The 14,042-nt window shown below is 40.9% G+C and overlaps 1 protein-coding gene and 1 pseudogene across 14 annotated transcripts in view; one reads left to right on the top strand and one right to left on the bottom strand.

Annotated features, from left to right (window-relative positions):
• LOC110134361 (BOLA class I histocompatibility antigen, alpha chain BL3-7-like) overlaps positions 1-14,042 on the bottom strand; it is a 41,063-nt gene that overhangs the window by 19,564 nt on the left and 7,457 nt on the right. Inside the window, exons 2-3 of one of the 14 annotated variants that reach the window (XM_070456856.1) lie at positions 3,422-3,546; positions 2,640-2,762 (exon numbers count right to left, since the gene is read on the bottom strand). The exons of 12 other annotated variants lie outside the window; for them this stretch is intronic. Coding sequence is in view for 1 of the 2 variants with exons in the window: in XM_070456855.1 (XP_070312956.1) it covers positions 2,122-2,134 (13 nt within the window). In the remaining variant the exon portion in view is untranslated. Of the gene's footprint in view, positions 1-2,121; positions 2,544-2,639; positions 2,763-3,421; positions 3,547-14,042 lie in introns of those variants that run through there. One more of the 14 variants, XM_070456855.1, reaches the window with a different exon arrangement.
• Positions 11,796-13,115, top strand: LOC110134380 (EKC/KEOPS complex subunit TPRKB-like; annotated as a pseudogene).

Here is a 14,042-nt window from a genome sequence, read left to right as displayed (position 1 = left end):
AACAGATGGGGAGACAGTGGAAACAGTGTCAGACTTTATCTTGGGGGGCTCCAAAATCACTGCAGATGGTGACTGCAGCCATGAAATTAAAAGACTCCTTGGAAGCAAAGTTATGACCAACCTAAGCAGCATATTAAAAAGCAGAGACATTACTTCGCCAACAAAGGTCCGTCTGGTCAAGGCTATGGTTTTTCCAGTGGTCATGTATGGATGTGAGAGTTGGACTGTGAAGAAAGCTGAGAGCCGAAGAATTGATGCTTTTGAACTGTGGTATTGGAGAAGACTCTTGAGAGTCCCTTGGACTGCAAGGAGATCTAACCAGTCCATCCTGATGGAGATAAGTCGTGGGTGTTTATTGGAAGGACTGATGCTGAAGCTGAAACTCCAATACTTTGGCCACCTCATGCAAAGAGTTGACTCACTGAAAAGACCCTGATGCTGGGAGGGATTGGGGGCAGGAGGAGAAGAGGACGACAGAGGATGAGATGGCTGGATGGCATCACCGACTCTGGGAGTAAACTCTGGGAGTTTGTGATGGACAGGGAGGCCTGGTGTGCTGCGATTCATGGGGTTGCAAAGAGTCAGACATGACTGAGCGACTGAACTGAACTGATACATGTGTCCCTCCCATCCTGAACCCCCCTCCCCCCTCCCTCCCCACAGATCTGCTATTAATACCAATAAATTCTCTCAGGGTCTTTATCTGTGAATGTCTTTGTCTTCAGTTTCAAATCATAGTTTTGCTACATATGGGATTCTTGGTTATCAGGTTATTTGGGGGTTTCTGTATTTTTAGCTTTTCACTTTGACATATCATTGCTTTCTGGCCTCTGTTTTTTCTGATGAGAAGTTAGCTGTTATTCTTATTGGGTGTAGGTATGTGTGTGTGTAATATGTAATGTTTTCCCTTATTGCTTTCAAATTTTTCTGTCTTTTGTCTGTAATCTTTTGACCATAATGTGTGTTCATGTGGATCTCCTTGTGTTTATCTTACATGGAGTATGGTATGTCTCTTGGGTGTACAGATTAATATTTCTCATCAAATTTGGGAAGTTTTAAGCCTTTATTTAACATTTTTTTTCTGCTCCTTTTTTTTTTTCCTTTCCTCCTTTTCTGAGGCTCTTATTATGCATATGTTGGTACACTGATGGTGTCTGACAGTATCTGAGACTCTGTTCATACATTTTTTATCCTTATTTCTTCCAGTTCATACTGCATAAACGCTATTGAACTATCCTCAAATTCTTTCTTCTGCCAGCTCAATTCTATTAAGCCCTTCTACTGAACAGGTTTTGTCTTTTGCTTTATATATATATATATTTAAAGAGTTTATTGTCTTAGAAAAGTTTTAGATTTTCAACAAGATTGAGAGGAAGGTACAGAGATTTTCAACACTTATCCTCCAATTATCAACACCACTCACCAGAATGGTACATTTTTTACCAAGGATGAACCGACATTGACACATCATAGTTACAAAGTCCAGTTTTCCTTAGTATTCACTCTTGATGTTGTACATACTATGTTTTGATCAAATGTATAATGACACATATGGCTTCCCAGGTGGCACATTGGTAAAGAATCCGCCTGCCAATACAGGAAACACAGGAGACAGGGGTTCGATCCCTGGGTCTGGAAGATCTCCTGGAGTAGGAAATGGCAACCCACCCCCATATTCTTGCCTGAATAATTCCACGGCATATTCTTGCCTGAATAATTCCACGGACAGAGGAACCTGGCAGGTTACAGTCCATGGGGTTGGAAAGAGTCAGACATGACTGAGGACGCACGCACATGATGACGTAGATTCATTACTATTATAACATACAGAGTACTTTCATTGCCCTAAAAATCCTGTGTTCTGCCTATTTATCTCCCTACCCATGCCACCAGCTACCACTAGGTTTTCTTGTCTGTAGTTTTGCCTTTCCCATGTCATATAGCTGGAATCAGCCTTGCATCATTTATACTCCCACCTAGTTCCCCCCAGTACATGCATAATATTTTAAACAAAATTATAAATATATAATTTCATCTGTAATATTTTTACTATATCATTAAAAATAACTTCATAAATTTCATAATTATAATATCATTTCTAAAAATCATAATAATTCTTACCATCACCAAACATCTAGGGCATGTTCACACTTTTCTAGTGTTAAACCAAGATACAAAGAGACCACTTGTTGCTTTTGACTGCTTTGTCTCCAAACTTACTAATTTTCTCTCTTGTGTTTTTTCCTCTCGACATTTATTTGGTTAGAAATCAGCCTTCACTCCTACCACAGCTTACCTACAGCTTCCTGTTTCCTCCCCTTTGAAAAGTCACAAAATTCTAAATTAAGATACTAACATTTTCTTTGAAACTTTTTTTCTCTAATTTTATTTGGTGCCTTTAACAACTGTCTTCATAGTGAGGTTTCAGGAGTCTAGGAAAACACACCCCTTCATAAGGGGGTTTATAACCCACTGTCCTAACTTCATTAACTCACTATAGTGAGTTAATATTAGCTTTGTATTACAAGAAGCAGAACTGTCTGAAAATAACACTGAGCACTAGTGGGTAGCCTGAATAATGAGCTAATTAGAACCTGGGGTTCCTTCTTCTCCCAGTGAATGGAGCTGCAAGACGTTACCTTCTGGGACTTCCCTGGTGGTTCAGTGGGGAAGACTCCACATTCCCAATGCAGGGGGCCTGGGTTCAATCCCTGGTCAGGGAACTGGATCCCACATGCCAACTATTAACAAGATCCCACAGGCTACAATGAAGAAACAGTACAAATAAATAAATAAAAATAAATATTTATTTTAAAAAAGAAGTCACCTTCTAAGGGGGATCAGTGGTGTTTTTAACACTTGGCAGAGGAGGCTGTAATTTGCCATGGGCCCCCAGGTCTCCAGTTATTGGGCAGTTAACATTTCCAAATGCCTGCAATGTATTATCTCCTGCTGTTGCTGCTAAGTCGATTCAGTTGTGTCCGACTCTGTGCAACCCCATAGACTGCAGCCCACCAGGCTCCTCTGTCCCTGGGATTCTCCAGGCAAGAATACTGGAGTGGGTTGCCATTTCCATCTCCAATGCATGCATGCATGCTAAGTTGCTTCAGTCATGTTTGACTCTGTGTGACCCTACAGACAGTAGCCCACCAGGCTCCTCTGTTCATGGGATTCTCTAGGCAAGAATACTGGAGTGGGTTGCCATTTCCTTCTCCTGTATTATCTCCCACTACATAACAAATTACCCTAAAACAAGAAGATTGAAACAATTCACAGCATCTCAGAGTTTCTGTGGGTCAGCAACCCAAGCACAGCAAGCTGGGTCATCTACTTTAGGGTGTCTACAAGACTGCAATAAAGATGTTGGCAAGAGTCGGGCTCATCTGGACTCAACTAGGATAGGATCTATTTTCAAACTTACATTTTTTTAGCAGCAGCAGCAGTTCCCTCAGGGTTGTTGTACTGAGGCCCTCAGACCCTCACCGGCTGTTGGATAGGGGAGACCTCAGTTTTTTACCACATAGGTCTCTCCAACATGGCAGTTTGCTGCATCAAAGACAGTAAAGGAGTTTCTCAGCAAGATGAAACTCACAGACTTTTATAATCTACTCAAGCAAGTGAAGTCTTTTCCCTTCGCCATATTCTTTTGGTTAGAAGTAAGTCACTAGATCCAGCCCACACTCAAGGGGAGGGGATTTCACAAGTACGTGAATACCAGTGGAGGAGGATTATTAGAGCACACTGCAGGAGTCTGATCATCACATCCTGTCAACAGCTGACACTAACCCAGAATGCTTGGTGCCTAGGCAGTTTGTGTCTCCTCATTGCTAAGGTGGCTTCCCCCTCCTTTTTTTAAAGGTATTTATTTGGCTGCACTGAGTCTTGGTTGCAGCATGTGATATCTAGTTCCCTCAACAGGGATTGAACCTGGACCCTCTGCATCAGGAGCCTGGAGTCTTAGCCAATGGACCATCAAGGAAGTCCTGGTTAAGGTGGCTCTTGCGCTGCTTGCCTTACAATGAGAGCAGTAATGTGGCAGGATCCCTCCACTATCCCATGCTCCCACCCTTCATGCCCAGAAGGGTGCCCATTTTGCTTGTTTTGGAAAGAGGAGGAATGGGACTCGTGCCCTCTTTTTACTTGCTGACCCTGAATTGAAACCTATTTCTTAACCTACAGCATATGGCACTGTGGTTTTCTGTTGAGTCCCGGTGAACAGGTGGTGACCTTCAAGGGACCCACTCTGCAATCACATCTGATTTTCTTCTCTCAGCCAAGTCCCTCCTTTTTGCCTCCTGAGTAGTTTCACCCCTGAACACGGCTTTCTGGCTATTTTCATGGCTTCTGTCTGTAGCTTGAAGGACAGATTCTGCCCACCCTTTGCTCACCAGCCAATTCTGAAACCCTAGTCTAAGCACAAGATGTCTAGGAGCATGGTTCTGACATTCTTTATCAACTTTCTTCCACACCACCAGCACGCGCGCGCGCGCGCACACACACACACACACACACACACACACACGCGCGCGCACATTCTAGTGGGAACTGATAGCTACAGTCCTATGTATATACCCCCTTAAGTACACACACATGTATTTAACAATATACACATCAGTCTTCATGATTCCCTATACTCACTATTAACACACAAACTAAATCATGCATTCTTTCTTAATATTTCTTTTTCTACTAAGTGTAGATAAAATCTCCAGCTTTCTTTTTCTATTGTCCACACCATGCAGCATTCAGAATCTTAGTTCCCAGACCAAGGATCAAATCCATGACCCTGCAGTGGAAGCATAGTCATTTGTTTGGGCGAGGCAGAGCAGGTGTATTTTGTTTTCAATATGCTTTTTCTATTTTTATTTTTGGCCACACTGTGTAGCATGTGGGCTCTTAGTTCCCCAATCAGAGATCAAACCTGCACCCTCTACATTGGAAGGCAGAGTCTTAACCACTGGACCACCAGGGAAGTCCCTCGTTTTGTGTTTTGAAGTGTGAAATCTTAGCCACTGGACCACAGGGAAGTCCACTTAAATTCAGTATAGTACCTGACACAAAATAAACATGGAATAGATGTTTAACTCACTTAATTCGCACAACAACCATAAGTAGTTACTGTTATTCTGTTTCAGGGTGAGGAAAATGAGACATATGTGGCAACTAAGGAACTGAGTACACTAATATATTTGACTAACTGGATTAAATTTACTAAAATTATTTTCACCTTTTTTTACCAATGAATAAATATGGCTACCAGAAAATTTTAAATTGCACACATATGCATTCTACTTCTATTGAACTGTGCTCATCTAGGTAACATAGATTATCTCCACATGGCCCACATCTTACTTAATTCAAAATTTTCAACTTTTACTAATTTCAATTTAAATTCTAAATGTATTAATTAGGGGTGGGTGCACTATGCAGTTTGTAGGATCCTAGTTCCCTGACCAGGGATCAAACCCAAGTCTGGCACTGGTCTAACCACTGGACCACCAAGGGATTCCCTAAATGTAAATTTTAATTTTTTAACAGCTTTCTTGAGATGTAATTTACACACCATATAATTCACCCTTTTAAAGTGTATAATTTAACACATTTTAATTAATTTTCAGAGTTGTTTCAACCAGCACAATTTTTTAAGATTTCCATCACCCCCCAAAGAAATCCCTTATCCATGACCTCCCCCCACCTCAAATCCCCCAGTCCTCTGGCAACCACTATTTCCCATTTCCATAGATCTACCTATTCTGGACATTTCATAGAAATGAAATCACTTGTCGTCTTTTGTGTCTGGCTTCTTTTACTCAGCCTATTTAAGACTCAACTAGGTTGTGACACTTATCAGTACTTGACTTTTTATTACAGAATAATATTCTATTGTATGAACATATCATGTTATGATCATTGCTTAAAATTTCTATTTTAAGGCAGGATAAGAAAAACTAAACACTAAATTCTCTGTTTGGATCTCCGCCCTCCCCTCCCTAACCACATCCTGTGAGAGAACTTCCTCTCTCATAACATGCTATTTTCTAAGTGTGAAATAACTTGCAAGAATGACAATGAATCCCAGTCTTGCACTAAGCATTTAATAACATCTGCTGCAAAGAGGAGAGTGAAAAAGCTGGCTTGAAACTCAACATTCAAAAAACAAAGATCATGGCACGTGGTCCTATCACTTCATGGCAAATAGGTGGGTAAACAATGCAAACAGTGACAGATTTTATTTTCTTGGGCTCCAAAATCATGGCAGATGGTGACTGCAGTCATGAAATTAAAAGACGCTTGCTCCTTGGAAGAAAAGCTATGACCAACCTAGACAGCATATTAGAAAGCAGAGACATTACTTTGCTGACATAGGTTTGTCTAGTCAAAGCTATGGTTTTTCCAGCAGTCATGTATGGATGTGCTGCTGCTGCTGCTAAGTCACTTCAGTCGTGTCTGACTGTGCAACCCCATAGATGGCAGCCCACCAGGCTCCACCATCCCTGGGATTCTCCAGGCAAGGACACTGGAGTGGGTTGCCATTTCCTTCTCCAATGCATGAAAGTGAAAAGTGAAAGTGAAGTCGCTCAGTCGTGTCCGACTCTTCACGACCCCATGGACTGCAGCCTACCAGGCTCCTCCGTCCATGGGATTTTCCAGGCAAGAGTACTGGAATGGGTTGCCATTGCCTTCTTGGATGGATGTGCTATTTGTACCATAAAGAAATCTGAGCGCCAAAGAAATGATGTATTTTAACTGTGATGTTGAAGAAGACTCTTGAGGGTCCCTTGGACTGCAAGGAGATCAAATCCTAAAGGAAATCAGTCCTGAATATTCATTGGAAGAACTGATGTTGAAGCTGAAGTTTCAATACTTTGGCCACCTGATGCAAAGAACTGACTCATTTGCAAAGACCCTGATGCTGGGAAAGATTGAAGGCCAGAGGAGAAGAGGACGACGAGGATGAGAGGGTTGGATGGCATCACTGACTCAGTGCACATGAGTTTGAGCAAGCTCCAGGAACTGGTGAGGGACAGGGAAGCCTAGCGTGCTGCAGTCCATGGAGTTGTAAAGAGGTGGACACAACCAAGTGACTGAACAACAACAAACAACAACAAAGCTGGAAATTACTACATAACCACCAATACGCAGGCCACCGCATCTGACTTTAGAAATAAAGTGAAGACACTTTCTCGTTTTTATTCAAACTCAGTCTATCTACTTTTGTTTAGTCAGCTGAAAAGAATCAGAAAAAACAAAAAGACCATACCTTCCCCTCACTCCACAAGAGCCATGCATTAAAAGCAGGTATCCTAACTCTTGAGGCTTCTTATTACTGCAATTTTTAAATATGCCCCATCTGACTTCCAAACCTAAGCAGCTCAATATTTAAAAGTCATGCTGTTGTTGTTTAGTCGTGTCCAGCTCTTTTGCGACCCCATTGACTATAGCCTGCCAGGCTCCTCTGTCCACAAGAGTTCCCAGGCAAAAAGACTGGAGTGGGTTGACATTTCCTTCTTCAGGGGATCTTTCCCAACCCAGGGACTGAACACACATCTCCTGTATTGGCAGGTGGATTCTTTACCATGGGCCACTAGAAAGTGAAACTGAAAGTGAAGTCACTCAGTCGTGTCCAACTCTTTTCGATCCCATGAACTGTAGCCCACCAGGCTCCTCCATCAGTGGGATTCTTCAGGCAAGAATACTGGAGTGGGTTGCAATTTCCTTCTCCAATGGGCCACTAGGGAAGCCCTTAAAAGTCATAGTAGCCTATTAACTAATGTTCATAGCACTCTACAGTATTCTGTTCCATACCGGTTTTCAGTTAATATACATTAGTAAGCCATATTGATTGCTAAAGAAGACAAAATAGCAACTGATAAACAGTAAAATAAGTGATATCAATCCTAACATATACTCATTAGCAATGTCTAGGCTAACACAGTGTCTATCAATAGAAGAATTCCTGTCACTGCAGGAGACACGGTGGTGGTACCACCTGCCAGTTCAGTCACAAGCTCTGTGGCTAGGGTTGCACATTCTTCATTCTACATTTATGAAAATCATCACTTTGTTAAATCCTCATACTGCTAACATTTCTAAACAATATATCTATTTGGCTTCTCCTTTGTTCTTATTGTTACCGTACTGCTATTCTTGCAGCAATAACAACTGCGCAGTGTTTTCGTATCTATAAATGCCAAGACCTTAAAATATGAGGAATAAACAGAATAAAGTGAGGAAGTCTAGATACAATTTTTTATATTTATTTGAATTACTTTTGTTTATTTGGCTGCACTGCATCTTAGTTTCAACCAGGCATCAAACCCAGGCCCCCTGCGTTGGGAGCCCCCAGGGAAGTTCCTGGATACATTTTTAACAATGCTTTTAAATTTTATAAACATTAATCTCCTGGATCTGAGAGGGAACAAGGAAACAATGACATGCATCAGTCTGAAACACGTGATACTGTACAAAAACTATGACAAGTAGTAACGCCTTTAATTCTGTGTAAGATTCAGTTCAAAGTAAATAGTAATCGGCTTTTCTAATACTTAAAAAAATGATTTTGACAAAACTCACCTGTAGCTTATAATCGTTAGCAATGTAAATACTGGTTCTAAAGCTGTGTGAAAGTTGAAAGTACTCAACACATTGTCAGTGCTCAGAACTCAAAATAATTAGCAATTATCACAAAGAATTTAAAGAGCACTATGAACTAGATTCACACAATAAAGTATCTGCTCTAAAACTCTTGAAATAAATTTTATCATAAAATCAACAAAACATTGAAAAGGTGCCATAACAGTCTCAGTCCAACTTTTTAATTTTACTGCAGTATAGTTGATTTACAATATTTTATTAGTCTCAGATGTAAAACAGCAAAGTGATTCAAAGTGAGTGTTAGTTGCTCAGTTGTATCCAACTCTTTGTGACCCCACAGACTGTAGCCTCTGTCCACAGAATTCTTCAGGCAAGAATACTGGAGTGGGTAGCCATTCCCTTCTCCAGGGGATCTTCCTGACCCAGAAATCAAACCCAGGTCTCCCTGACTGCAGGCAGATTCTTTTATTGTCTGAGCCACCAAAATCCCAAGCTCCTGATTTATCCTCCCACCTCTGACATTTCCCATTTGGTAACCATAAGCTTGTTTTCAATATCTGTGTTGATTTTCATTTTGTAAAAAAGTGCATTTGTATAATTTTTTAAAATTAGGCTCCACATATGACTGAAATCATCTCTGACTTTTTCACTCAGTATGATAATCTCTAGGTCCATCCATGTTGCTGCAAATGGCATTATTTTGTTCTTTTTTATATCTGAGTAATGTTTCATTATATATACATGTACCACATCATCTTTATCTATTCCTGTCAATGGACACTTAGTTTGCTTCCATGTCTTGGCTATTGTAAACAGTGCTGCAAACACTGAGGTGCATGTATCTTTTCTAATTATGAGCTTCTGTGGAAATATGGCCAGGAGTGGGATTGCTGGATGATATGGTACTTCTATTTTAGTTTTTTAAGGAACCTCCATACTGTTCTCCATAGAGGTTATACCAATTTACATCCCCACCAGCAGTGTAGAAGGGGTCCCTTTTCGAGACATCCTTTCCAGCATTTATTGTTTGTAGCCTTTTTTTTTAAAAAACAACTAAATATTTTATATTTTCTTGGGTATGTATTCACTTTTTTATTTCACCAATTAAAATACCCTTTATTGGCATCTTCTCTTTCTTTTTTCATGTCCCTACTTTTTTAAAATTTATTTTTAATTGGAGGATAATTGCTTTACAACACTATGTTGTTTTCTGTGTTTATAGACTTTTTAATGATGGTCATTTGTCAGAATGGTATGAGGGAACACTTCCCCAGAGTTCTGATTTGCATTCTCTGATAATTAGTGATGTTGAACATCTTTTCATGTGCTTTTCTGGCTATCTGTATGTCTTCTTTGAAGAAATGTTTATTTAGATCTGCTGTCCATTTTTTGAAAAGTACTACAGAAGGAGAAAGATGCTAGGTCTTAAAAGATAGGTAAATCCTTTAACTGTTTTGTCTAAACTAGGTGTGAACCTTGGGATGGCTTGCTCTGTTACTTTTACAAAGTTACAGAAAAATTAACTACTGTATTCTAAATACAATTTTGAATGCAACAATAGCTTTCACTCCTGGATTATATTGGTAAAAATTATTTGTGAATGCATACTACAGTACTTCACTTCTAAAATTCTCAGGCACTAGAGAACTGAAATTTCTCTACGTGCATGACACAGAAACATCAGTTAAGATTTCACATTACTCTCCTGAATCCTCTAGAGGATTCTGGGTGTGAAGAAAACATCACCAGACACAAAGCTGAAAACAGCAACAAAGGCCTGAATAGATATGAAGATTCTGTCAGAGGTTCACAGGAGATGCAAGTAGGGTAGGGGGAGAGGTGATGGGGAGAGCGGGAGAGACTGAGCAAACTGGACTGTATCCAACAGTGCTCTGAGGCTAAGGAGGGAGAGGCAGGAGTGGGGTCAGGAGCCACAGAGAAGACCAGGGAAAGGCCTCTGAGGACCACTGGAAGACGGTGTGAGTTCAGTGGCGAGAAGAAGAGAGACTGCGGAAGTCAAAGAGAGGTGAGATTGAGGAAAGTTAAACGTATCCCATTTCTTTCATTGCAGCAAAGGGAAGACTGTTGCTACACAGGTCAGCAGAGTCAATAAAGGCTTTGTTAAATGCTGATTTGAAAGCAAAAAAGAGGAAGCATAAGAGGGACTAATAATCTTAAGAAAAAAGAAGACTATGAAGACAGTAACTCTAAAGGAGTTATGATCAAGACAACAGATAGTTTGGAACTGGTTATATCTCCAGAGAAATACTTTAGAACTAGCTGTCTGTTTTCTAAGCTATGATCACAGATTCCTGAAGGTAATATGTCTGTCGTGTTCACTGGTATCCACGTGACCAAGCACAGTGCCTAACATAGTCTTTTTTTTTTTTCATTTATTAGTTGGAGGCTAATTACTTCACAACATTGCAGTGGGTTTTGTCATACATTGACATGATTCAGCCATAGTCTTTTAATAAAAGTTTGTTTTTGATATACTGTTTTTGGTATTTTGGGAGTACATGCTTAATGAGTGTCCTCAGTGGTCTGTGGCCTACCTCTGTTATTACAAAGAGAAAGGAGTAATTTCCACGAGCAGTTTGCAAAGATCTTGGCTTCCCTAGAAAGTACTCAGTTTCTAGTACTGATCCCAAAAGAAAGATCCCTTTGCTTCTTTCATCAGCCAAAAAGAAGACTGTAGAAAGACTTTCTCTCCTTACATTTTAACAGGATCACATATGGGATCCCCAAAGACCTAAGTGCACAAAGATGCAGTTGTCCATTTCTCTGCAAATGGTCTGTTCTTCCTCACAAATCCCCCATCTATAAACTTAGGACCGTCCACTGGACAAGATCATCAAGAGCGCCTTGTAAGCCATTCCAGAGAGATTTAGATTTTACCCAATAGGTGAAGGATAAAAGTCATCATTAAAGATGACTGAGTAGTCAGATGACAGAGTTTTGAGTCAGAAACATCACCAAAGACACAGTACAGAGGAAACACTGGGCGTGGGGCAAGGCAGTGAGAACAAATGCTCAGATAAAGGTAGGGAGTCAGCGGCCACCATCTAGGAAAGACCTGAAACAGGACAAAGCAGAAATGGAAGGAGACAGCTAAGATGTTTAAAAATGTTAGAAACTGAGTACTCCTGGCGCCACGGCGCTGGCAGGGTCGGGCGGGAACTGGAGACTAGGGGTTTTCCAGATGATACCTGTGATTCTCCGCGCCCTCGTTTTTCGAGCGTTTGCCAAGTAGCATCCTGCTTATCTATGAAATGCAGTTAACACATCGGCTGGACCTATTTCCTGAATACAGGGTGACACTTCTGTTATTTAAAGCCTCGTGCGCTTCTCCGACCTCTACATGGCCTCCCTCAGCTGCCTGCTCAACTACCGCGTGGACTTCACCTTCTACGCGCGCCGCACGCCCCCGCAGCACGAGGCGCCGCTCTGGATGGACCAGGTCTGCACGGGCTGCATGAAGACGCCCTTCCTGGGGGACGTGGGCACATCCGCTGAGAGTACCTTTATTGTCTGGACCAGGCCCCGCCCCACCTGTCCCGCCCTCTCCGGGCAATAAAAGCCGTCTCCCTCGTGAAAAAAAAAAAGATGTAAAAAATCTGCGGGCTTGAGAAAAAAGGCCATGGAAGGTGCCATTGATGGCTCATTAATAAAGCCTACAGTGATTGTTGATCCATTTCAGATAACTGTGGCCGAAAACAAAGCAGCTCACCTCTACAAACTGGCAAAAATGAAGACAAGAACTCTATCCACTGAAGTTATTTTCAATCTTTCCCCAAATAACAGTATTTCAGAGGCCTTGAAAAAATTTGGTATCTCAGCAAATGATACTTCAGTTTTGATTGCTTATATTGAAGAGGGTGAAAAACAAATAAATCAAGAATACCTAATATCTCAGGTAGAAGGTCATCAGGTTCCTCTGAAAAATCTCCCCGAAATAACAAATATTACAGAAGTCAAAAAGGTATATCTTCACAAGAAGAAAGTATTGGAACATTATTGGATGGTATAATTTGTAGAATGTCAACAAAAGATGTTTTGTGAAATGACATAAATATTAAAAAATTTTCAACTTAAAAAAAAAGTCAGAAACTTTCAATTAATTAAATGGGAAGGATACAGGAGAGGAATAACAACATAATTAACAAAATAGTGAAGCACTGAATATTAATAGCAAAGAAAATACTCTTTAAAAGGAAAAGAAAAGAAAAGAAAAAAAAAAATCTCATCCCAGTAGTTTCACATCGTAAGAGTCAGGCTCTTCATCTGAATCTTTCCGTGGTACTCTGTGGGAACACGGAGAGGACTTTAGGACTATTACTTTGGGGTCATTTCCTAAGCAGTAGAATTCTTAGGATGGGAGGGAAGACATTCTAGTTTCTCAGGGATTCACTAAGGAGAATCCTCAGGGCATGACCAATGACAGCACCGTGTCAATCCCAGACCAAGGTCTGAGGGTGAGAGAGAGTTTCTGAAGTCTCTCTGATAGATAAACCCATCAGCTTCTGGACCCTACCTAATCCTCCAGTTCTAATCTCCTTAATCCTACATCTGAGTTCAGTCATGCCAGCACCTCTAGAATAAAGTCTGAGACCTCAGCAACAAGAGAAGCAGAGGTGGACTCACTGAGGCAGCCAAAAAAGAGGGAGAGATGGAGAAGCACAAAATAACAGAAGATCTGACTCTATCACCTGAGTAGTGCCTTTGATTCTCCTGTGTTTTCCAATAAGCAGATCATCTGCCATCTTCTTTTCCTTTCTTCTTCTTCAAGAACATATCAGGGGATTTCCCTGGTGGTTCATTGCCTTCCAACGCAGGGGGTGCAGGTTCCATCCCTGGTTAGGGAGCCAAGATCCCACATGCCTTGCAGCCAAAAAAAAAAACCCATAAAGCAGAAGCAATATTGTAACAAATTCAATAAAGACTTTAAAAAAAAAAAAAAAGAACCAATTAGAACCCAAATCTGCATTCCGGGAAACAGGAATTTTCAGCAAGCCCAGGGATGTCTTTTCAGGACCTTGGAGAGCAGAAGGCAGCTGCTCCAGAGGAAATCTCACATTTCAACATGCAGATGAGAAAAAGAATAAAGGGTAGTGGAGTCACCTATGGAGAGCATTCAGGTAAGGTACAAAGACTTGGAACATAAGATCCAAAAGGGCCCTATAAAGCACCTGAACAACTCTCTTCAGCTGCTTAGCTTAAAAGGAATCTGTAGGGAGTTGAGACTTTTTCAATTTCCTTGGAAGAAACACATACAAAAAGTACCTTTGGTTGATGGTCCTAAAAAGAGCATTACAAACAAGAATCAAAATACCACAAAGGTAAAGAATCACACCCAGGCAGGATAACACAAGAGCTGTCAACTCAAGGTTAGTCTTTGGGTCTCCTGACACCTGTGCAGCGCTTTTTTCTTTAGAGCTGTTGAGCGA

Source organism: Odocoileus virginianus, chromosome 27, assembly GCF_023699985.2.
Source record: "Odocoileus virginianus isolate 20LAN1187 ecotype Illinois chromosome 27, Ovbor_1.2, whole genome shotgun sequence".
In the NCBI taxonomy this organism is placed as follows: domain Eukaryota; kingdom Metazoa; phylum Chordata; class Mammalia; order Artiodactyla; family Cervidae; genus Odocoileus; species Odocoileus virginianus.
This window is presented reverse-complemented; position numbering and strand designations above follow the sequence as displayed.